Source organism: Papilio machaon, chromosome 22 (genome assembly GCF_912999745.1).
Source record: "Papilio machaon chromosome 22, ilPapMach1.1, whole genome shotgun sequence".
Taxonomy (NCBI): Eukaryota; Metazoa; Arthropoda; class Insecta; order Lepidoptera; family Papilionidae; genus Papilio; species Papilio machaon.
This window is the reverse complement of record NC_060007.1, coordinates 5,402,515-5,427,894: the sequence shown is the minus strand read 5'-3', so window position 1 is coordinate 5,427,894 and position 25,380 is coordinate 5,402,515. Positions and strand designations below refer to the sequence as shown.

General features: G+C 32.9%; 3 protein-coding genes across 4 annotated transcripts; 1 reads left to right on the top strand and 2 right to left on the bottom strand.

The window, feature by feature from the left end:
• Nucleotides 1-212: 212 nt before the first annotated feature.
• Nucleotides 213-1,872, bottom strand: LOC106719744 (AP-1 complex subunit mu-1). Its single transcript, XM_014514188.2, has 2 exons — nucleotides 1,770-1,872; nucleotides 213-1,619 (listed from the first exon to the last, which is right to left on the bottom strand). The coding sequence occupies exon 2, from the start codon at nucleotides 1,610-1,612 to the stop codon at nucleotides 344-346; it is 1,269 nt and encodes a 422-aa protein (XP_014369674.1). The 5' UTR covers nucleotides 1,613-1,619; nucleotides 1,770-1,872; the 3' UTR covers nucleotides 213-343.
• A 304-nt stretch (nucleotides 1,873-2,176) lies between these two features.
• LOC106719726 (peptidyl-prolyl cis-trans isomerase D) lies at nucleotides 2,177-10,476 on the top strand. Its single transcript, XM_045683530.1, has 8 exons — nucleotides 2,177-2,442; nucleotides 2,913-3,050; nucleotides 3,391-3,497; nucleotides 5,748-5,936; nucleotides 6,242-6,364; nucleotides 8,492-8,657; nucleotides 9,488-9,591; nucleotides 10,057-10,476. Exons 1-8 carry the CDS (start codon nucleotides 2,364-2,366, stop codon nucleotides 10,309-10,311), a joined length of 1,161 nt encoding a protein of 386 aa, XP_045539486.1. The 5' UTR covers nucleotides 2,177-2,363; the 3' UTR covers nucleotides 10,312-10,476.
• A 7,260-nt stretch (nucleotides 10,477-17,736) lies between these two features.
• On the bottom strand, nucleotides 17,737-24,915 carry LOC106719755 (centrosomal protein of 97 kDa). Of its 2 annotated transcripts, none has more exons than XM_014514199.2 (15): nucleotides 24,836-24,915; nucleotides 24,610-24,767; nucleotides 24,215-24,359; nucleotides 23,912-24,027; nucleotides 23,419-23,618; nucleotides 22,807-22,890; nucleotides 22,365-22,521; nucleotides 22,114-22,192; nucleotides 21,697-21,885; nucleotides 20,880-21,420; nucleotides 20,406-20,527; nucleotides 19,921-20,009; nucleotides 19,320-19,430; nucleotides 18,586-18,671; nucleotides 17,737-17,902 (listed from the first exon to the last, which is right to left on the bottom strand). In XM_014514199.2, the coding sequence occupies exons 1-15, from the start codon at nucleotides 24,837-24,839 to the stop codon at nucleotides 17,791-17,793; spliced, it is 2,193 nt and encodes a 730-aa protein (XP_014369685.2). In that variant the 5' UTR covers nucleotides 24,840-24,915; the 3' UTR covers nucleotides 17,737-17,790. The 2 variants fall into 2 exon arrangements, with proteins under 2 accessions (XP_014369685.2, XP_014369700.2); XM_014514214.2 differs by having other exon boundaries at nucleotides 20,880-21,417.
• Between the last annotated feature and the right edge of the window lie 465 nt (nucleotides 24,916-25,380).

The following is a 25,380-nucleotide window of genomic DNA, read 5'->3' as shown; positions in this document are numbered from 1 at the left end:
TTTCAGGAATCCACAACATAATTAAAACCCTCAACATTGCAACACATTCTTCTACAATAATCTAAAAGTTACAAAGCAGTCTAATCTTCCAATTACCTCTCTTTGTCTTTTATGATCTTAGGTTTTATTTAGTTGAAAATAAAATACAAATATCATGAAAAATATTTATTAAAGTGAAGAATAAACACAACTAGTTAATTATAACATGGTCAATTAATTATAAGACTAATACTTTCAAATAATAAAAACAATTAAACGATGCTGATGCTCAATACACTACAGTGGTACTTAAAAATAGATTAGATATAAATAGAAGGAATGTTATTTTGCAAAATGAATTATTTTAATTGGTTCGCAATTGATAGTCACCATTTTGTGTGATATATCTGACCCAAGGCAGTGCCTGGTAGCCACTCTTCTCAATAATCTTCAAATATCTAACTTGTATTCCAGAAGTAGTGAAATAAGGAATTTCAAATTTCACTTGAATTGGAGGCTTTCCATCAACTTCTTCACATTCCACAGATGGCAAGCCAAAGTGAGCTCGCATTAAATACTCTTTCCCTCCAGGGAATGATTTAATTGACCATGTTATAGCATTTTGTTCAGGTGTGTATTTTACACTGCCAATAGTTGTTTTAAACTTAGGTGAGTCTGCATCAGCCGGGACGGGAATAATTATTTCAACATTATTTGCAGTCGAACGTCTTTTGAATTGAGATTTTGCTTTGATCATATACTCAACTCTTGAATGTGCATGACGTTCAATTACAGATTCTATCCAAATCAATGGTTTCACATGAGTGTTCAATCTATATGACATCAGCTCAAACTCACCATCAGGTGGAATAAAAGAAATGGTTCTATCATTTTCAAATCTAGATAGTCTCACGCACTGATGGAACTTTACATCTTCCAACTCCACAGACTTGGACTTTCCTCTACCAGTACTTTCAAATAGAACCTTATCATTTAACCCAAGACGCAATTCTGGCATACCAGATAAATATACTCGCATTTTAATTGCTCCAACTATTTCACTTCGTAAAACATTGCCATTCGAGTTTGCTAATAAGTTTACTGATTCAATTACATCTAAAAAGACTTCATTTTTCCGATACTTGATGCCTTCAGATCTCCATGAGACAGCATTTGTTACAGCCATTGGAATTCTTGGTTGCATTTCCAATTTATGACCTTCCTGTGTAATATATTCTTGCAAGATTTTGCTATCAGTTGTCTGAGGATATCCGAAATCTATAAGCTCATCCAGCAATTCGTAAATTACAACAAAATTATCACGAATACTCTCTTCTTCAAGTTCTTTGAAGTACTCTGTCATGACTTCTACAATTTTATACAGAAAAACAAACACTAGAGCAATGTTAGCATTTTTTCTCGTAGTTGATACAATATAGAGGTTGTTTGTTTTAATATAAGCAAAGGTGCACTCGCTAGTCTGTAACAACGGGCTCAGCATTCCTTCTTCTTCTTTCTCCATCAGTAAGGGCATAAATTTGTCTATGACACTCATGTCTACATCGCCGCGATAATTGCGTGATATAAGGACTTTGCCTTTCACGTCTAATATATATATTGCTGACGACGACATTTTCAAGCTGAAAAACAATAATTTACAGTACAGATACGGTTATATGTAAAAAAGTAGTGTTAAAAACCTGTTTTGCAATCGATCATCCTGGTAAGAGAGATTTTTCACGTGATTGTGGATGAAGCAAGAAATGTTGTAAAATTAATATAGTGTATACCCGAGTGGCTGAAGTTGCTAAAAATTAACAAATTGTTGCTTAATTTAATAAAACTTCATCGCGTCTATTGATAACCGTGATGACGCAATGAGACGTATTTCCAATGAATGACAAGTGACATTTCTTTGACAATATTAGATACGTGCTTACAGAATTTATCAACGACCCTAGTTAAATCACCTCGAGTAAATCTAACAAAACATTCTTTTAAAATAACCTTGAATGCATTTAAAAATTCTCATTGTATGTTTATAACTACAAATAAATTTAAAGTCATCTTCCAAATTTATATATTTTACAAATTTTTCATGTAAGGTCAGCGAAAAAGTTGAATGATGTGCCAAAGCCAAATGTCACCTTGTTTCTGTGTCTCTGCTAAAAAAAATTTGACAGTCTATGATTGGGGTAGGTCGCGGAATTTGGATCCCGTCCTTGCCTCTTCGTGTTTATTTTATTTTTCTCGGTGTTTTTCTATATTTTCTTTGTAAAACAATGATAGTATCTATTCAAATAACGTATTTACTGTTTGTTTGTTGGTTTTTATAAGTTGACAGGAGTTATAGCAATAAATGTATTTCATGATTTGCTAAAAAAATGATATCGGGGTCTCAGCGGAAAAGGCAACAAAGAAATCCTCTAGTGTTCTTAGATATAGTGACTGATGGCGAGCCAGGTTTGTGTAGTTTTTAAAAGATTCAATAACAAAACAACTAAAACTGTTTCTTAATCTAATATGTATCTACGCGATATGCACTTTATAACTGCATTGCTATGATTTATTTATGATTATTCCAAGTGACTGACTTCAAATTCAGTTCAGTGGGCCGAGGTCACGTAACATTGTGAAGATGAATTATTCATTAGGGCATGTTATTTTATGGTATATGACGATATATCAAAAGTAATCTAGACATTCATAACATCTGAGTGGAATACCCAATCTTCATAAACATAATATATATACTTACATTTAACTAACATAATCTACAAGACTCATTATGCATGCATTGGCCAATAACATTGTTTTTAATTTAAAGTTATATGTATATAATAATATCAAAACCAAAACCCCATTTTGTTTTGTGACCTATCCACATTGTAGCTATTTTCAGTGTAAAAAGACTAATAACTATTTTTTTTCAGCTGGACGAATAGTAATAGAGCTAAGAGCTGATATAGTGCCTAGAACTGCTGAGAACTTTAGAGCATTGTGTACCGGAGAGAAAGGAATAGGTATTAATGGAAAACCTCTGCATTATAAAGGAGTTCCCTTCCATAAAGGTATATTCTTATAAGATTCTTATCAGATTTTCTTGAAAAGAGAAGGAAAATATTTACTAAGTGAGTTTTTATAGACAAAGGCAACAATTTATAGTTATGTAAAGTATTGTATTACAACCAAACATTATGATACGCAGTTTGCATTATTCCAGTGCAGCAATGGAATGTAGCACTGAATTGGTTGCACATAACTGGTTATATGTAATTCTACACTGGAACGCACTGTGTGGATTTGATTACTGGACTGAAGTAAAGTAAACTGGCATAAAGGGAAAAATTGATTTCATCAAAATCAAATTTTGAATATGTATAAACTATAAAGCATTGTATATTTTTTCAGCGGTGTCTCAATTCATGGTTCAGGGTGGGGACATTGTAAATGGCGATGGCACCGGAGGGGAGAGTATATATGGACCAACATTTGAAGATGAAAATTTTAATCTCAGGGTACATATTTATCTTATATTTAAACAATGTAATTTACTTGGTTATATTGTCCAAAAAAAAATTATATTTGTACAGTCAGGGCTATTCATAGTGTTCCCCTTAAAAAATCTACGCTGGAAGACAAACTCTGGCTCTTGTCACAAAATAACCAATTAGGTTGCAGTAAATTGCGTAGACGATACATAATAGTAAAAAACAATTAGTTGTGTATCACTAACCTATATTATTTTACAAGCACATTTATTAATATTTATTGTTTCCTAGACTTTGTCTCAAATATTACAAAGTGTTCAAACGAATGTAGCTTTTACAAAATCACTGTCAGGTTCCCTGATAGTACATATGCATATGGGCATTACATTCTAGTTAATTATAAATAAACTAGCTGTCGCCCGAGAATCCTTCCGCGCGCAGTTAAAAAATGGGGGGGGGGGTTATGAAAAATAGATGTTGGCCGATTCTCAGACCTACTGAATATGCTCACAAAATTTCATGAGAATCGGTCAAGCCGTTTCGGAGGAGTACGGGAACGAAAACTGTGACACGAGAATTTTATATATTAGATTATTTGACTGTAACAGTAATGAAAAAATAAAATGATCTACAAGACTGAAATTCCTTCTTTAGGTACTAAATAAATGTTTGTCAGATGTAAAAAATGAGATTATTAACTTCGGGTAGACGACAATGGTTTGTTTTGTTTTCAAAGTTAACAAGTCACGTTGAACATGGAATGCCGCGTGAGGGCTTTCAGTCATGATCGCTGAGGTTTTTGCCTATTTCGTAATTGGTCTCGTGTTATTGAAATCTTTACATACCAAATCTACTATAGCTATGCTAAAGTTTTATAAATACGCGTTAAAAATAAACCATTTTTAACTTCTGAAGGTCTGGTTATATTTTTTAAGGTACTATTTGATTTTTTATTAATATTGATGAAGATAGACTAAATTAGAAATTGAATTTAAAGCTCGGATGGATTGTGGGAAAGTTAATACGCGTTAGAATTAAGTGATTTCAGATATGAAGTTTGATAGAGATGTATGGATGTGTAGAGCATACTTTGTCTAACTTCTGACAGAAAATGAAAGGCTGATAATGTTTAAGTGTAGAGTTTATAAGTACTTTACATGTTAATACTATCACATCACATTCTTAACTGATATTTAAATGCTGTAAGGCACTTCGTACATAAAGAAATATAAATCTTCGAAACTATGAATACTTACGTAGCGAGTATCGCGTATCGCGCTCCGTATATACAAAGTTGAACCGTCGAAAGCGTCATATATTCAGTCACTACCGTTATAGCGACTACATAGCTAACATGAATTAAGAAAATGTCAACTATATTTTGTTCTGCCATCTTGAAAATCGCAGCGACTTTTCCCATGTCGGTTTTTTTTGGTGACGAATGAAGTAAATGTTGGCAACGCGTTCCTGTGTACGAAACTATGGAATTATATTGCGTAAGTCGCTTAGTGACTAAAATAAGCGGATTTTAAAGATTTACGTAGCTTTGTGTACGAATGGCCTAATGCATAATTGATATTAGAGATATGTAATGTGATTCATATTTATACGAATCAGGACGTAAACATGTTAATAAATATTGAATATGTAATTTACGTAAGCATTAGCGTTTGTTTAACTATTTTATTATTGTTTATATAAACATCTTACTATTACTGTTAGTTTATATCAAAGTTACATTGTACAATGCAAGAGTTAAACAGTTGCGAAAATAGCATCAGCATAGTATGGGGGGAGGGAATCTACAAAATACACTCTTCCTTCTGGGGTAAAGACAGGGTAATGTGAGACTTGACTCACTAAAACCCCCCTACGGTCATGCTCTAGTGAATAAACGATTCTGCTACAACCTTGAACAACACCTATAGTAGTGGAAGCACGTCAGGAAGATTTTACATTGACATTTTGAAAGCCAAATAATATTTTTGAGACAAAAATAGATTTTTAATAATGTAAAGTATATAAGCTTGAAAAATTGGATGTGGATTAGGGGGAGAGGAATATCATTTTTTCCGTAATATCCTTTGTTTTTTTTAAGATAGACAACATACCTACCTTATAAGTTATTGCAGATGTCTATGGGCAGATATAATTTCGTTATTTTAGCGGGATCAGATCACCGTTTGTTCTTTTGTCTCTGTGAAGAAAAAAAAAATTATTAGATATATTAGACAAGATCTTAGCTCTTCAGAATTCTATAGAAGATAATCTTTCCAGCACGATCCTGGCGTTGTGAGTATGGCCAACAAAGGTCGTCCTCATACTAACGGTTCCCAATTCTGCCTGACGAATGTGCCGTGCCCGCAACTCGATGGCCGGAATGTAGCTTTCGGACATATACACTCCGGTCTGGGATTATTGGCTGATATACAATCGTATGCTGATGATAATGGACGTCTTACTATCGTGAGTTTTTTTTTAAATAATTCATAGTTCATTCGTTCACAGTTATTGGAAAATGTACCTAGTACCGTTTCAATAGATTTTCTGTGGGTTTGTCTGTGATTTTGTGTGAGTTAATATCAAAAAACGGTTTAACTGATTTGGATGAGGTTTTCACTAATATATTGTAGTTAGTTTCACTTAACATTTAGTGTTTGTTTCATTTTCCAATGTAAGTTGACCTCAGATTTAGTTGATCAATCTTATAAAATAAAGTTCAGGTTACTTTGGATCTTGTAACACTACTATATTAGTTGTAATTGTACCAGGAGTGCATAATAGCGGACTGCGGCGAGATACTGAATCCATTGGATTGGGGCGTGTGCTGCAATGACGGCACCAGTGACAGACTGCCCGAGTACCCGGAGGACTCCGCCTGCGACACGCTGCCCGTAAGTATTTATGTACCAGGAGTGCATAGAGTATAAGGCGATCTAGATTTTCTTGAACTGGGATATGCTCTTCGTAAGTCTTACTTCCTTGTGGTCTAAGTTTGACTATAGGTCAGCATAAGAAATACTACAATTTAAGTGGTTAAATTATCTATATTTTTCTATTACATTGCTAAAGAATGATAGTTTCCATTTATTTGCGTGTATTTATTCATACCAATTGTTAAAATTAGCAATCAACGTGGTGTAAGACAATGTGGCCACTATGTTTATGTACACTTGTGTGTGTATATTAAATACAAGTACATATGTATGTATATATACGCTCATATATTAGGTCCTTACATATGAAATTGGCGTTTTGTATGGGAGGAACAAAAAGTCGAATATTTTTTAATATAATATATTTAATTAATCAAAGTATGAACCATTATTTTCTATGCACTTTTGCCATCTCATAGGTAGTTCATTGATCCCTTTACTAAAAAAACCAGTCGGACGGGAATCAATAAAATCTTTGAAGGCGATTTGGACTGCCCCATCGGAGTTGAATTTTTTCCCTTGCAAGAAGTTATCCAAATTTCGAAAAAAATGGTAATCTGTTGGAGCAAGGTCCGGGGAGTACGGAGGATGTCTTAGACTTTCCAATTGAAGCTCTTCTAATTTAGTAGCCGTCTGTTGCGCAGTGTGTGGTCTAGCGTTGTCGTGAAGCAGCAGTGGCGTGGAGCGATTGACCAGCCTAGGTTGTTTAGCCGCTAGCTTTTCCATCATGGTTTGCAATTGCTGACAATAGACATCAGCCGTAATAGTCTGGCCAGATTTGAGAAAACTTTAATGAACAATACCGGCACTAATCCACCAAACGCTTACAAGTAACTTTTTTGGGGTTAATTTTCGCTTGGGGCAGGATTTGGCTGGCTGGCCAGGATCCAACCATTGCGCTGAGCGCTTCCGATTATCGTAAAGAACCCATTTTTCACCACAGGTAATGATTCGGTTTAAAATACCTTCATTATTGTGCCGGTTCAGTAATGTAACGCAACAGTCGACGCGCGTTTGCCGGTTTGCTTCAGTCAATTCGTGAGGTACCCACCTTTCAAGCTTTTTAATCTTCCCAATTTGCTTCAAGTGAATTAAAACAGTTTTATCACTAACATCGCAGCCTGCAGCTAACTCGGACGTGGTTTGCGATGGATCCGCTTCCACAATAGCCTTCAACTCTTCATTATCAACTTGAGTCTTAGGCCGTCCACGGGGCTTGTTCTGCAGATCGAAATTTCCAGAACGAAAACGTTGGAACCAAAAACGAACTGTGTTTTCTTTTGCAACACGACCGCCATACACATCATTCACCCTTCGAGTCGTTTCCGCAGCACTAGTGCCACGGCGGAACTCGTACTCGTAAATAATGCGATATTTTAAGTTTTCCATTTTGTAAAATGAGTGACGCAAACAGAAAAAAACAGAAGAAAAAAACAAATGAATGACGCTCATCGAACCACAAATACATGAGTCTATAGTTGTACAAATTTGAATTTGGAATTCCTTACCAAAGAGGAGAAATTCGTGATTAAAGTGGCCAGTACGAAAAACGCCAATTTCATATGTAAGGACCTAATATATACATACATATGTACTTGCATATAAGTACATATGTACGCGACATGTGCCCAGCTTGATCTGTAATTCTATTGTATGTTATGGTAATTGTTAATAAAAAAAAAACAAGGTTATTTATGGTAAACTAGTTGTCGCGTGCGGCTCTGATCGTGCGGAATTAAAAAAAAACTTTATTAGTGGACTATGTGACCTTCCAGACTATATTCTATATCTGTGCCAAATTTCATAAAGATCCTTTAAGCCGTTTAAAAGACACCTTCAAACAAATATCTATTCAATCATCCATACATACAAACAAACATTCGCATTTATATTACTATTAAAATTATTGCTGATGATATATCAAACGCTATCACTAGCAAATTTACAATGTTATTGTTGTTTTACGATCTATTTTATTTATTGTTATTACTTTTGATTTTGAAGTGTAAAGTGTAGTTTACATTCCAATTCCTCACAATAGTTTTTTTCTTTAATAAACTATAGCTTTTAGAATTAATGTAATAGGTAGAAGATCTGCTATCATGTATAAGTGGAGTGAAGCACAGCGGCAATACGTACTTCGGTCGCGGACGTCACAAGGCCGCGGCGAAGAAGTACACGAAGTGCTTGCGCTACTTGTCTCATGCCGCTGACGTGCTGCAGCCAAACCGCATCGCCGACCCAGAGCAAGGTCAGAATACTTCCGCAATCAGTTTATTCCATTTAGTGAATGTTTATTCGTAATATGTAACATAATTTTTTTTTTCAATTCAAATTTTAATAATTTTGAACGTCGGTTGGTCAAGGGTTAAACACTTGACTTGCAATCTGCAGGTTCTGGGCTCGCATCCCGCCATGTACCAATGTGTTTTTCGATTCTCGATTTAATGTACAAAAATCCGACGTTCTTACGACGAAGGAAAACATCGTGATGCTGCACATATCTGAGAAGAAATTCAATGATAACTGTGAAGTCAACCCGCACTTGGTTAGCATTGACTATGTCCTAGTCACCCTTAACTTGGGGTAAGCTCCGAGCCCCCTCAGTGAGGACGTATAGTGAGCTGATGATGAAGATAATTTTATTAATTTATTAACATATAGCAACACCATGATTAAACAGATGTCGTGCATGAATTGGAAGTTTTTTATTTATTTATATCATTAGGTGGAAATCAAAAAGCGGTTACCTGAATACGCTAAAATAGCGAAGCGACCGCTGCCCATAGACATTTGTAAATGCAGATGCGTTGCCTGTAACTGGGAAGAGAAAGGGACTAAAATTACTCCTCTGGCAGGCACAAAGTATTTTTGAGAATTCTAGTCCCCTCTCTTTCCCACCGTTTGAAAGGAAAAGATATGAAGGACTTCCTCTTGGTGGTGACTTCTGGCCAGAGAGCCTTGGATTTGACGGGGAACAGATAGGAAGGAGAAGTCTTCGTTTTGGATGTCCTTCTTTCCTCTGTCCATTAAAGGCAACGCATTTGCTACCTTTTAACTTGTAGCACATAACGTTTGCAGTGTTCGGCGTGCTCGCGATGTTCTCGCTGCAGTGTAACCTGAACTTAGCCGCGTGTCACATCAAGATGGCCGACTACAGGTCATGCGTCAAATGCTCCTCTGAGGTAATTCATTATACTTTTTTAAATTAGGGCGAATCTCTTACAATACTTACTCCTGCTATCTGTGGGAAAACAGGTTTATTTAAGACTTGACTCAATAAAATCTCCTTGGTCATGCGACAAGAAGGTCCCCCTGCAAACAAACTCAACTGGACTCATATACTATGTATGACTAGCTTTTGCTCGCGACTTTGTCCGTGCGAAATTAAAAAACTGTTAAGTAGCTCATGTGTTCATCCATACTATGGTTTAAGGTTATACCAAATTTCTTCAAGATCTGTTAAGCCGTTTTGGAGAAACTTTCTAATAAACATCCATCCATACATCTAAACTTTGAAATTTATAATACTAGTACGATGTTAGGAACGATAAGAAAAGTACAAGAGTTTACAGAAACAGTATAAAATATTAGCAGTTAGTTACAAATACTTTTTATGTGTTTTTTTATACATAATAAAAAAACTTTAGGTACTTAACGTTGAACCAGACAACGAGAAAGCGTTATACCGTCGTGCGCAAGGTAACTTTGCTCTAGGTAACTACGAAGCTGCTATAGCCGATCTGAAACACGCGAGCAATATCTCACCAAATAACAAAGCTGTAAAAAAATTACTAGACGAAGTCAGGGCCAGTAACAATAGCTACAATGAAATACAAAAACAGAGGCTGTCAAAATTTTTTCGTGACCAAAAAGAGGAAAGTATCGCGATCGAACATAACTGAACTTAAATTGCAAGTCGTGATATACAAATTGTGATTTATAATGTTATTTCAGTGCGGAATATTCCATTTAAATGTTAATTTGGAATATTTTGTTGTTACTTTGGTATATACGATGTTGCTGTGGAATAATTTACTGAAACGTCATATTAAAATATGTATAATTTAAGTTCACGTGTTATCCTAAACGTATTGGCGTAATATTTTCATTTATACGTTAACGTGGAATTATTATGCTCAAATGTTAACTTGGAATATTCCGACTAATGCCAATTGATATATTCCAATGTATAATTGGAATATAAATATTATTTTATACATAGATATAAGTTAATTTTTATAACTGACAATACAATTCAGAGTAATATTGGAGACATTATCACACCACCGAGGTGAATTAGTTTTAATTTGGAAGGATGTTTCAAGACGTACATTTCTTAACGGTTACATTTTTAGTACAACAGAATAACAGTACAACATATATTACGCCATTTTCACAATGAAATCGAAGCTTCTTTTGAGCTTAAATATATTTTGGCTTTCAATATTCGAAGCCATTTCTACACCTAAACAGGTAGAATCCTTTTCTATTTAAGGGTCTTCAAAGTTGCGATAATCTTTTTGAATATTCAAAAAGATTACACACAATAACTTTATTGGTTGGTTCAAATATTGTACGTTTGTTTGTTTGTGGTGAATTGAAAAATAATGAAATGTCAATTTTGTTGTGTGAATGCCAACTAATGTGTAAGAATTGTTCAAAATCATGATGGTGCTCTTGTAGCTAGGATATGAGGAAGGAAATTTTGAGGTTAGAATAAAATTATTGACAATTTAAGGAATTTGTATTGGAATTTTTAATCTGAAGTTTAAAAAAAACGAAGCTCAAATTAAAAAGTAATTAGGCCTATATAAGTTGTAAATAAATTAATGTACAATTTATTGTAATTTAAATTACTTCACTGTCGCATTCGCAGTCAATGCGAGGGAGCGGTACAGCTTATATTGCGTGCTCGCTCGCACTTACAGGTCTTAAGGTAGGACGTAGTGATGCGCTGTGCTGCTATCGATAAATAAATTATAAAAGCTTTTTTTTCATAAAATGTGTTACATGAACAGTTAAAAAGGTCAGTTCGGTTTTTGTCTAATGATCTCTTTTTGAATAATGCGTATTACTATAGTTTTTAAAATATGATTTTGTTTCGTAATTTTTTATGGTTTTTAGATTTGCCCTATTTTTTTATACTATGCTGTTGCTATGAATACTATAAGTTGTTAATATTATTTTAGTAAGGTTTACTAGCGGCTAGTGATTACTAACAATTAGTTTTGTTTAATAATAAAGGTTAAATAATTCCTTTTTGAATCTTATAATAAATATATATCTATAGTGCAGGCCACGAATCTTTGACATTTATCGACACTTAAGTGGAGTGAGCGGAACAAATATATACCAAGTTTAAAGTTAGACAGAGAAATCTCCTGTCAGTTTTAAGTCACTTTGAAGTTTATCTTTCAGTCAAAGAATTGTGTAAATTAATATCAAAGACAACAAACATAATAATTCCAAAGATTTAAATACTAGTGAAGTGCAAATGAGTAATTTAAATATGTTTTTTTTTAAAGCCATTGTTTCCACAAGTACTTTTAATATAGTTGTGACATATCGCATGTACGTAGATTATATATGTAGTTAATTGTCTGGTTCTTTTTATCATCGATACGTACTTAGTACATACAAAAAAAGTGGACATTTTTTTTTGGTATTTAATTTTTTTTTTTATTTTGTCATTCTGCTGCATTTTGTTTTTTTTTTCATATTTGACACAATAAGTAGTCATTAAAAAAAATATCTATGTTTCTATGAGTTGACATTTTTAGCATTTTTATGGATTTCACAAAATTAAGTGGCAGAAAATTTGTACATTGCCTTTTGTGCCTTTATTTGTTGGTATTAGAAAGATATTGCATGAAAATATTTTAATTATTTCAATTGTTATACTTTTTTTTTTTTTAAGAAAATGTAGGAATCGTATCCATATGGCAAAATGTTACTTATTTGCGATTTGTCAATTAAAATGTTGCAATTATTCTAAGCTTCCATGATTAGTTTTATTAAAAAGTTAAATACAGTTTTTAATTGTACTCTAATTTCACAGGGAAATTTAATTATAAATCTTATTTTTGTAAGTTGACAATTCTAAGAAATATTCCATTTAAATGTTTTGTGAAACAAATAGCTATGTTTTTTGTGATCGTTTCCACTGTCGAAACACTTGTCAAAAACATGTTTTGATACACGTGTTTTTGACAATTTTGTCATAACATTTGAGATATAAATTAGTTTGAAACTAAGGATATTAGAATTCCTAATTTAATGAATTAAATTATTAAAACAAAATGAAGTTATTGCCCACATGGAGTGTGCTAGTAATAATATTATACATACAAGGTTTCGATATTATTTGACAATGTGATTTTTTTTATTCTAGATAAATGATATAAATTTTTTTACAGATTTTTTTTTTAGTATAAATATGGTTATAAAAATATCAAATGGATTTTTATTCAATAACCTCAGTATATTTAATTAAGCTTACACTAGGGACGACTTAGGGACCTTCAAGAAAAGAGCGTGCGAGAGAGAGACCTTCCTTAAAAGCAACGCATCTGCGATTCCTCTGGCGTTGCGGATGTCCATGGGCGTCGATTCAAATAACTTTAGGCGGTCCGTTATACGTTTGCCCCCTTTCTCCTATAAAAAAAGCTCGTAAGATGTTTGTGGAGTGTTTTTCCACTAACTTTAGTATATATATTGTTTTATACAACCTCTTTTAATAGACTGAGATATGTGTTTTTGTATTAATGTCTCGCCAGTGGAAACACACTTGACATAGATGTCTGTTAGTAAACCGGTATAGATTGATCCATGACGTCGTGTTATATTTGGGCTGGTACAAGGCTCTAATAGACCGACAAAGATATCTGACCTGTTGGGCATAAGTCCAAGTAAATTATGACAGCTCATTAGTGCAACGTTGTCAATGTCAAAAAAGTGTCTGTCATGTTCGGTGTCTAAGTAGGTTTTATATATTTGTGACAGAGATAATCGCGACAGCAGTGCCTGTCTACGGATCAGATATCCTTCTTTGACTATACCACAGTTCAAGGATCTTGTGACAATTTTTTGACATTGACAGAAGGGCGCTAGTGTGCTGTGATAATTTAGTTTCACTTACCCACCGGGTCAGATAGTCTTATCGGTCTATAATGTGGGTTTAGATTGCAGTGAAACTTGTATAAATACATAATTGTCATCCCTTTCATTGATTTTAGATGACCGGAGGCCTAATTTTAGTCCTCTTTCCCTTCCCATCCTTTTCTTAATAGGAAAGGATGGGAAGGGGAAGTGGATTTGGCGGAACAGGGGACGCATAGGAAGGAGAAATATCCTCTTTCTGTGCGTCCCCTTCTCCGTTGATTAAAGGTAGGCAACGCATCTGCATTTGCAGATGTCTATGGGCAACGGTCGCCTCGCTATTGCGGCGAATCCAGGTGACTGTTTGCTCGTTTGCCACCTTATGATATAAAAAAAAAATCCTTAACAGAAAAGGGACAACAATTTGTATGAATATTAAAGTAATGCTATTCGTCAGTACACTAGCGTAAAGTGTAATATAGCTTTAATTAGTATAAAAAATACTGTATGTAAAAAATAACTATGTTGTTCGCAATCATGATATGAATTTTTCCAATTACTAGTTTACTTTTGTACGGGAGTATACAATATGACATAATAAATTGATTTTGTCCAAATTACTTCTTTTATTTACCAAAACTAGCTGTTGCCGGCGACTTCATGCGCGGAATTAAAAGAAAAAAACTTAATAAGTAACCTGTGTGTTTCCAGATTGTGTTCTATCTCTGTGCCAAATTTCTTTATGATCTGTTGAGTCGTTCTGGAGATACTTTCTAACAAACATCCATCCATCCAAACATTCGCATTTATATTATCAAACTTTTTCAATAGATAACATATAATATGCTTATTTTCTGAAAAAGAAAAACATTTCTGTTTTTCGTGAGCGAAGAAAACTCACAGTAAAGGGAACTCAAGAAAATATTGAATAAAACACAGATTTACTTTTAAAAGTCGTTTTATAAAACATAATAAATACAGGCTCTAACAAAATGGACAACAAATAAGGTGGGTGTTGGCGAAGAAATACGAATTCAGGACGGCAAGTATCTTTGTATCCGTTCAGACGTTCACAACAATTCCGAAAAAAGAGAGACAACAATATGTTTCTAAATAAATGCAGATAAACTCACTTAAAATAAATAAGAAATTTTACTACAATTTAACATCTTAGACTTTCAGAAGTTAATTCGTAATTGTTATAATGTAATTTGAACACTTTTTCATTAACATTAAGGTTCATTTTCGCGGAATCGTCGATTCAGTCTGACGGGTTGAACACTTTAGTTATTATACAATACTTAACATAACTTTATTTATCAAACAATTTTAAAACATAAAAAAACAGTAGCTGCTCATTTTTTATTTATTTTTTTTTAGTCAAAAAGTAGCGAATTTAATAATTAAGCTTGTTTCAAAATCGCTTGCAAAAATATAATGCTTTGTGACAGATGTTGAAAACATTTTTATTGCACACTCCAATCAGAACATTATAATAAGATTTCAATATAACTAAAAATTTTCACTACAGAAAAATCTGACAAACACAGTATTGCCATCTCTCTCTTTGTGTGTTGAAAAGACAGAGACAGCAAATATTTTAGAACAGATATTTCGACATGGTTTTCATTTCAAACGGTGCAAAAAAACACTCCGTATGTTTTTTGCATAAAATTTTTTTACGACTGTACTTTTGTAAACATTTTTCGTGTACGACTTTTTTTCTTAATTGAACAAAAAAACATTAAAGTACTGGAAAAATATGTCTTATTTTAAATAATTATGTACTTATTTAATATACAAGATACTTGCAAAACAAATAAGGATCAAGGAATGTTTATAACATATTGAAATTATAATAAAAAAAATCACATGAATACAGATAAAAAAAGGCACAAAGTTAAAAAAAAATCTACTTCTACATCACAATACCCTTAGCTTTGCTTAAATTACAGACAGACAAACCAATTGCACAAAACATTAATTAATAACGTTGTTAAAAATGACTAGGAGATATTATAAGAGATTCCGAGACATACCATCATTTGATTTCAAATACAAAAGCTGTCAATATTTTTTTTTTTAATTTTTCCTCACGACAGTAAACCAAAAGGGTAAACAGAGATCACGGATAACAATTTCGCTTGAATATAATATATTGTCACGCGTTTAAGAGAATAAATTCCGCATTTAGTTTATATGCCACAGTCCCAATTTTCGTCAAATAGTGGATTTGGTAAAGAACACTTAGGAAGGGAAAATATATTCTTTCTTTGCGTTCTTTCCTCTGTCGTTAAAGTAGGCAATGTATCTGCAAAGTGGATGTGTATGTGCAGATATCACTTCGCAATTTTGGCGAATTTAGGTGACCACTTACTCGTTTTTCACTTCATAAAATAAAAACAGTTTTATTGTCTGAGAAGTGTTCTAGTTCGGAATATTTGAAATCAAATGATTAATTCTCGAATAAAATAATATAAACCAATAGAATTATAAACTATACAAGCGTAGTGAGAGATTCAGTTGAAAAAATTTACAATATGTTATTTAAGTGTAGTTTTTTCTTTAGTATTTTTTCTCATACAAATAGTGGCCTTTAGTGTCCATTTAACGATTCTGGGTGTGACAGTTTATTATCATTTACTCTGTAAAGTCCTAATTACTGATTGTTGTTTTCATTATTAAATGTAATAAAAAACATATTTGTTAAACGTTAATACCAAAATGGTCCTTCAAGCAGGATATTTTGCTATGAAAACTCAAATATTCAAACAAAAAATACTTTCTGAATAATTTGAAAGTAATGTTTTTCTATAATATATATGTTTATTTTGACTGTTTAGGTAAAATGGCAGTGAGAAAAGGTAATATGTATGAAAAATGTCATAAATTTTACTAATAAAAATTCGTTTCAATTTCCACAATCACAAAGGTAAGTTAAAGATTTCTTTGTATTTAGTGACCATAGAGTAAATTAAGTTTTATATTAATTTGAAAAATTACTGGAAATAAATAATTGGACTGACACAATTTAACTGACTTTTTAATTTAAATAAAAAACTAGATTTGTATAAAATTAGATATTCATATTTGTTAATTGAATTAATGTAATTCTGTTTTCTAAAGAATAAAAAAACAACTGTGTATTTATAAAAAAATAATAATAAAAATATTAAGGTATTGTTTGGTGTTACCATCAGTAAAAAAATATAATTCTTATCAAATTATGAGTGAGAGCAGTGTTACTACATCTATTTACTATTTACTACTTGTTAATTACATAAAAACAACTATATAACTAATATTGTGACTTTTGGTCTAAATTTGTGAAAAATTATTCAAAATAATAAATTAATTCTTACAATTAACATTAAATGTGTTGTTTATTTCCGTCATGGGCCTTTTAGGAAATAAAAAAATTGCGAAAACATAAAAAAAATGAAGATTAATTTCAACCATAGACAAGAAATACCATTGACAACTCAACAGATACCAAAATGTCACAAGAAAGAAATTAAAAATAAATAAAATTGAAAAAACATTTTTAACTTAACATATTATAATGTACTTTTTTTTATATTCCTTTCACTATTCGTTTTGAATGAAATAAGTATTTTTTTAAAAACCATATCCTAATTAAAATGTCTTTTTTTTTTCGAGCCAAAGCGAAAATGTTCTAATATTTACTAATTGAATTAAATCACATAAAAAAAAACGTACAACACGAACTTGTATCTATTAGAGATTATTTTTGAATGAAACATTTAATATACAGTGTAAACTCTTTATAACGAAACTCAAGGGACTGAGCGTTATTTGTCGTTATAGAGAGTTATCGTTATATGGAGTGAACAAAAAAAAACAACCAAATTAACAAGATAACATAAATATTTACTGTCTACAAATATGAACACATTTCTTCATAAAAGAGAATGGCGTATCGCTATAAAGAGTGTTTCAATATGTGGGTTTTAACGCAAACCAACCAAGTTCGGCTCACTTCAACGTTACAGGGAGTTTATTGTTATAAAGGATAACGTTATAAAGAGTTTACACTGTATTTCCTATTTTTTTTTTTCATAGCAACTTTCAAATCCAAATATATTTTTAGTGTATTTAAGTCTTTAATTATATTATTTTTTCATTTAATATAATCTTTAATAGATACATTAACCTTATATATATAAAATTGCAAAAAAAATTACATCAAATTTGGAATGAATCCGTGTAAGCTCAGCTTTGCAAATATAACCCTAATAACGTAGGTAATAAGCGTTACTTCATCAATCAATGAGAAGAGTTCGTTCTTTCATCTCTATGGTCGACTCCGCTCTATCATCTATGATGGACTCCGTACGCTCTATATCTATGGTGACTGCATCGTTCGTTTTGTTGCTGAAATTGAAATATATAAAGTGATATAAAAATCTAATCACTTTATTATCAACAGGACTACTTGTAGATTTATTTATAACACGACCACACAGAAGACAGGCGTCAAGTGGAAGTAATTCCACGTACAGTCTGATGAGTGTGGTGCCGGAGGTTTATTAGTCCTCTTTCTCTTCCCACCCTTTTCTTACATGAAAAGGATGGGAAGGGGAAGTTTATTTGTCGGAGTAGGCGATGCATAGGAATGGGAAATTATCTCATTTTTGTGTGTCCCTTCCTTTGTTGATGAAAGGTAAGCAACGCATCTGTAATTGCGGATCTATCAGCAGCGGTCGCTTCGCTATTTCGGCGAATAAAGATGGAAGCTCACTCATTTGCCAACTCATGATACAAAAAAAAATGTTTAGTGATTTTTCATTACCTAAATAGAGGCAATAATATGAATACAAGTGTTACGGCAATGGCAGCTTACGAATTGTTTAACAATTACAAAGGAAATTAGCTGTCGCCTGCGACTCCGTCTGCGCGAAATTAAAAATAAAACTGAATAAGTAGCCTATGTGTTTTTCCAGATTATGATGATCTACATCTATGTCAAATTTCATCCAGATCTGTTATACTGTTCTAGAGATACCTTCAAACATCCATCCATCCATCCAAATATTTATAATATAAGTAAGATTTACCATTCTATGTCGGAGAGTGTTGTCGCGGGCACTGCAGATGGCAGCGCCAGAGACTGCGGCCGTCGCAGCCATGTGCATCTCTCCTCCTTAAAACGTACAATATCATTCAAAATTAACTAATCTAAATTATAAATAGCTTTAAATTATATTTCTCTTTCAAAACATTATCACAATTTTTTTTATTTCTTATTATTTTTGACAAAACACACACAAAAAATAGAATATCTTGTTCACTTTATATTTTAAATTTTACTTTACTAGCAATGAACCGCGACTTTATCCGTGCGGAATTTAAAAAAAAACCTAATAAGTAACCTATATGTTCTTTCAGACTGTTATAAATTTAACATCAAGATCCATTGAGCCATTCCAGAGATAACTTGAAATATCCATCCATCTAAACCAGTGTTTCCCAACCATAACCCATTTTTCTATGAACATGACTATTGCCCCTTAGAAATTTTGTTTAGAAATAAATTTCTATGGAAGGCTAAATTTACAATGTTAGAGAAATAATTAAATACTACTTTTGGCTGAATAAATCAATTTCATATAAAAATTTTAAACACGAAAACACATATTAATAGTTAGCACTGGCTATCATTGTAAGGATGTAGCTTTAAGTTTTTAAATCTTCGAATTGCCCCCCTCTAAATCCAAATGTCCCCCAGATGGGGCGTACGAAACACTGGTCTAAACATTCGCATTTATAATATTAGTAATATTTATATCACCTGCGGGGTGTCAACTGCCACGATGTCAGTCTGTGTGGCTACAGGTGCGCTGCGGGCACGTTGCGACACCGCGCTCAACACTTGCTGCATACTGCTTTGTAGCTCCACCACCTTACATACAGCGTTATAACATATAACATAGATATAACAGTGGTCAGTCAACAACAACATCAGTTGTACGAATTGTCCTCACTCAGTGAAATACCACAACCATACAGAAGACAGACGTCAAGTGGAAGTAATTCCAAGTACAGTCTGATGAGTGTACTACCGGAGGTCTAATTTTAGTCCTCTTTCCCTTCCCACCCTTTTCTTATAAGGAAAGGATGGGAAGGGGAAGTGGATTTGATGGAGGAGATGCATAGGAAGGTTAAATATTCTCTTTTTGTGCATCTCCTTAGTCAATTGAGGGTCGGCAACGCATCTACAATTGCAAATGTCTATGAACAGCGGATATAGTCAAGTGACCGCTTTCTAGTTTATAACCTTATGATATACAAAAACTAGTAATTCCTGAAACTCAATCAAGTTATTAAGTTACAAGTTACAAGAACATAACTTTGAAAAACATTACCCTCCTGATAATAATACAATAACATACCTGAGCCTGCAAACTGCAACAAGTATCAGTCAATTGCCTCAACACTTCTGAATTGTCATCTGTATCAAACAACTTGTTTTTCTGTACATCTGGAATAAAAAAAAATATATTTTTTTTTATTTATTGATACATTAAATAAATCATTGAGTCATCATGAAATAAATCATAGTAAATTTTTTTTCTTCAAAGGAAATGCTTGTAAACTTTTAGTACCATTTTTAAAATGAAACATTGAAAAAGTAGTTTTAGAGTTAACTACCTATATGGATTGTAAGCATCTTAGTATTTTATAGTAGTTTATATGTTTTGAATACTATAGGTAGAGGGGAAGGCTGCTCCCCACCATTATACTAAGCGAAGCACTTTCATTACTATGGAACTTAAAAATGTATAAATTTTTCAACCTTAGTGACTTTAAAATTAAGGAATTATTTAATCTATTTTTAAACGTTTTTTAGTGTGTACTATTTTTTTTTTCAAGTTACCAGCGTTTTGTAGAGTAGATACTTTCTTCCACAATGCATTAATGGCTTGCATTTGTAATTGTTGTATTTTTCTTTCACTTTCTAACGCTGCTTTTGTTGCTTCCATGTCACATGTCAGTCGTCTGCAAATGTATACAACAGTTTATAATATTGCTTGTATTCATGTTTGTCTGGAAGAACACATAGGCATACTTTTTCTTGCTGACTAGACATACTTTAGAACAGTGTTTCCCAAAGTGGGCGATAACGCCCCCTTGGAGGCGTTTGAAACCTAGGATGGGGCGATAAGGGGCCCAAAAAATGGGGGGCATTGAAATTAATTAAAGTAATGAAATTATGGTTTTTAAGTTTTAGGGCTGAATATAAATTAGGGGGCTCTGAAATATTAATTGATCTTCAAAGGGGGCGGTGAAAGAAATAAGTTTGACAATCACTGCTCTATATAAAACTAATATAGATAATTTGCGTACTCACTGTATATGTTGTCTCGCCCTGGCCGCTTGTATCGCGTGCAGGATCCTCAATGTATCCTTATTCAAATTCCTACTTCTGTATCCTCTCCACATCTTCTGTATTGTGACCGCTGCCATTGCCTCCACGCTCATCTTCTTCTGTCTTCTTTGGTTTGACGCTAACCGTATCATCTCCAACTTATCATGGTCTAGTTGGTCTACTTCTTTATTATTTGTTATGCCGTTAATTTTTTTGTCATCGTTTTTAATTTCACATTTTGTCAAACTGCCTTTGCGTTCAATTTTAGATTTCAATTTCGGTGATGAATTCACACTTTTTGGTAGTTTCGGTGATGATTTTAAATTTTTCAGTTTTCTATCATCTTGAACGCTGCTATTACTTGATTGACTTGATGTGTTCGAAATGTTTGCGTTCGGCTTTGGTATTGTTCTTTGGATATCGTAAATAGGATCTTGGTAGTCTGGACTCATTAGTGATTCTGGCACTGGAACCATTTTTGATGCTGCCTCTAAAGATTGGTTTACTGGTTTTGATAATTCTGCTGAAATAAAAAAACAATACTAACTGTCACATCCATAGTCGTTTAGGAAGGCCCTTAAAGTAGATTACCCACACTAAATTAAAGATCACTTGACACTAAGAAAGATCACTTGACTATGAGTGCAATAACAATATCTGTTTAAAGTAATAAAGAAAACTTTAATTAAAATAAACAATTTTTTTTTAATTTAAATTTCTAAATTAAAAAAAACATTTTTTACACTAGTATTTTTTCACACAGATTCTTAACACATATAGTAAATAACAATAAAGTTACCAGATTTCTCTCTATTGTTGTCCCGCTTTTCAAACATAAGTCCGGGGCTGTCGTAGCTCTGACTCATGGCGTGTGGTATGGGGGTGTGGTGCGCGGGGGAGGGGGAGGGTGAGGGGGATGCTGCTCGCGCGTGGTAGCTGCTGCTCAGCCGGTCCGGGGAGCGACCCATGTGACGGTTCGACATACGAGCTGCAAGTGATGGTACAGTCAGCAAGAACTTACACTCAAAATACGCAATTGTAGCGGAGTTGTGAAAAACCAATCACCTACAACTAACTAGAAAGTAGTCAGACTGTAGTTAGTTTGTAGTCAATGAGTAGTCATTGTATAGTAAGTAACTAGTCAGTCGTTAGTTAGTCAGTATCTAGTCGATTAGTCAGTCGTCAAAAAAATAATAAGTATTTAAAATTTTCTCACACTGCATCCTTGGAGACTGAATTTTAGACTTCATGGGACTGTGATTGTGATCTTTTAACTGTTGTTGATGATGTTGTGCCTGCAATAGCACAAAAATGTTTAAAGCTTTAAACTGTTTTATCTAAACTCAACCTTATCTCACAAAAAATACGTTTCATTTTCCAAAAAATATCATCAGCCTGAGTGGTGTTTAATCTTAAATAAAATTTGCAAAAATAACTTATTTAGACTTTTTCTAAAGTGAACCTTACCTTGCTCAGAATAAGTCTCAATTTCCTCTGCTCTTCAGTCTCTAACGCGTCAGCTGTAAGAGGACAGGTGGCGGCGAGGTATTCGCATAATTCCCGATGCTGGCCTTCATGGAAGTGCCGGCCTTTGCCCTGACTGTACAACCATTCTGCCTTCAAACTAAAAGACACACATAAGAAGTAGGTCTCTCTTATCTTGATTTCTAAGACTAAAACCTCTCTGACTAAACAAAGGTAACAATATGTTTTTAATGAGGATTTTTGTCTCAGAAACCAACGATCAGTGTCGTATTATCTCTAAGGATAATTTTTAGTGCAGATTTAATATCAACACTAAAGTACTGCTTATTTATCCAATGAATGACTAAGTGGCAGTTAATTCCTTGTCTTCAAGTTTTCAAGTCAACAAAAGCAATTTATTAGTGAAGAATTACTTTGAGCTCACCTCTCTATGGCACTGACAATAAACCCATCTATAGATTTGACACTCATAATCCAATTGAGTACAAACGGACGATAGTCGAATCCTCTGGTCTTATGTCAAGAAATAATCATAACATAGTCATTTACATAGATATACTATATTTACATATATACATTAATTTCATGCAACTATTTACTATGTACAGTTGAACCTGGATAAACGAGGAACCTCTATAAGTGAGAATCATCATCTAGTCCTGATGGACAATCTCCATAAGCAAGAAACTCAGGTTAGAGAGAATCCTCTACATAACTTTTGCTTATCCAGGATTGGTTGTTTATATTCATTCAATAAAATCTTATGATTATTGTTTTTATTCTAATCTCTAATAATTTACCCGTTTAGTAAGGTAAAACACAAACATAAGGTAAAATTGTCCTTACTAATATTATAAATGTGAAAGTAACTCCGTCTGTCTGTCACTTTCCCACCAAAACTATTTTAAATGAAATTTGGTAAACAGATAGACGGTTAAGTAAATTTAGCTTAAATAATTAAAATGCTACTTAAAGACAGTATTTCATGCGAAGTCGTGGGCACAGCTAGTTTTTCATAATTTTAAAAAAAGGATACAGTTTATCTTTACCAGCTAACGAGACACATGGATTGCCTTGTATACTGAAACTGTCTAGCTTAGATAAATGCACTAAATGACAGATCTCATTTAAATCTTGAATGTTGTTGTGAGCGAGACCTAAATGTTCTAATGCTGAGGGCAAGTAACGGTCACACTGACGTAGATCCATGATACGGTTCCTTTCGAGGTTCAAATGCTGTAATTTAATTAATAAATGTCAATAGATATAAAAAGCATTTGCTTTTTAATTTTAAAATCTATTTGATCAGTGAAATTGTGATGTAAATTTGAAATATTTTTTTAAGTAGCAACATTTTTTTTACTTATATCATTTAAGAACTCCAAATAGGGCAATAAAACTTTGAAAATAGATTGAAGTTATTAATTCTGCTGATTCCCATGACAACTGTTTTCGAACCATAGAATTGTCAAAATTGTTTCTTCTTAAAGACCCATGAGAAAGAATCGTAGTTTTAAAAATAATCTTACCTTTAAACTCTTCAGATATGATATATCAGCTATGAAAGATATTTGATTGTTGGACAGGTCTAGATGTTCTAAATGCATGTTGTGGTTTAAATGCTCAATAGACTTGATGTTGTTACCTAAAAGAACACTTTATATTAATATGCATGATTTTTTATCAAGAGTAGTAAGAAAAATAAGGCAGTTAGTTCTTTTATAAAAAACAATTTGATATTTAATAATTTACCTTTAAATAATTGGAAGCATTTCTTAGAATATTTACTCATTGTTATAAAAGAAATCTACAAATATTTTAAAATAACTTACCGGCTAATTTTAACACTTTTAAATAAATCAGATCTTTCAGTCCCTCTATTTGCAATATTCCATTGTTGTTCAATGCCAAGACTCTCAGATTGACGAGCCGGGATACACCATGCATTCGAACCAGAAAGTTATTGCATATTGACAACTAAAAAGCAAAATATTTTAAACACAGAGAGTATATGTAAGAAAATGTTAAGCTTTTAATTTTAATTCAAGAGTTAAAAAATATTTATATAGCTTTAAATGTGATTTTTATGGTCTCATAGTCATTAATTGGTTATTAAGGCTCCTAGTTTCAATGTCGAGTGAAAAATCTACAATAAAGGAATATTAACAACTTAATTTTTTTATTACTACTAGTAAATGTTACAAAATAGGTCACTAAGAGTTTTTACGTTTTCGATACGGTTGTAAGTTTCGATGTTGTCCAGCCGTTGTAGTTCATTCTGGTCGAGAATCAATTTTATAATTGTTTTAGAGTCTTCTACAGGCGCTTTCTCTATTTTCTTTAGCCCACGCCTCGAGAGATCCACTGTTTCATTCCTCGTTTCCTCTGTTAAATCATTCATTTAGTCAGAACACAAATGTTTACAGACAAGATTTTCTACTGCAGATACATACCCATGTTCCGAAAAATTACTGCATTTTTTGTTTAAATAATGGAAATGGTGCAGTTAATCACAAAAATCAACATTCGTAAATCAACGTTCTGAAGACGACAACAAACGGCATTCTAAAATTGACAATACTTATGATATATTTGTGCCATTGCGTAACTGCTCTAAAGAAATTATGCTAAATATTTTTTTATGTTTACACTATAATAAGTTATAAATTGCGCTACACGTTACATTATATAGAATTGAAATTAATTAAAATTATTATCGTGAATTCACAGATTCCAATAAGGATACTAGTTTTTGAACCGACTCCGGATGACACTTGACATCTAATTTTTAATTGTCATAATTAAAGTTGCGTTCATATTACCTACACATTTTTTAAAAACCATAGAGGATAGCTATATCGCAGTCACTTTAAAAAACACAATATAAAACTTCAGAGCTATCCCTGAATTCCTAAAGTTTTCTTCAGGAAGTTAGGGGAAGAAAGAGCGGGAAAACAATAACAAAACTTATTCTTTTCAGTTCAGAGGCGTTTTAAAT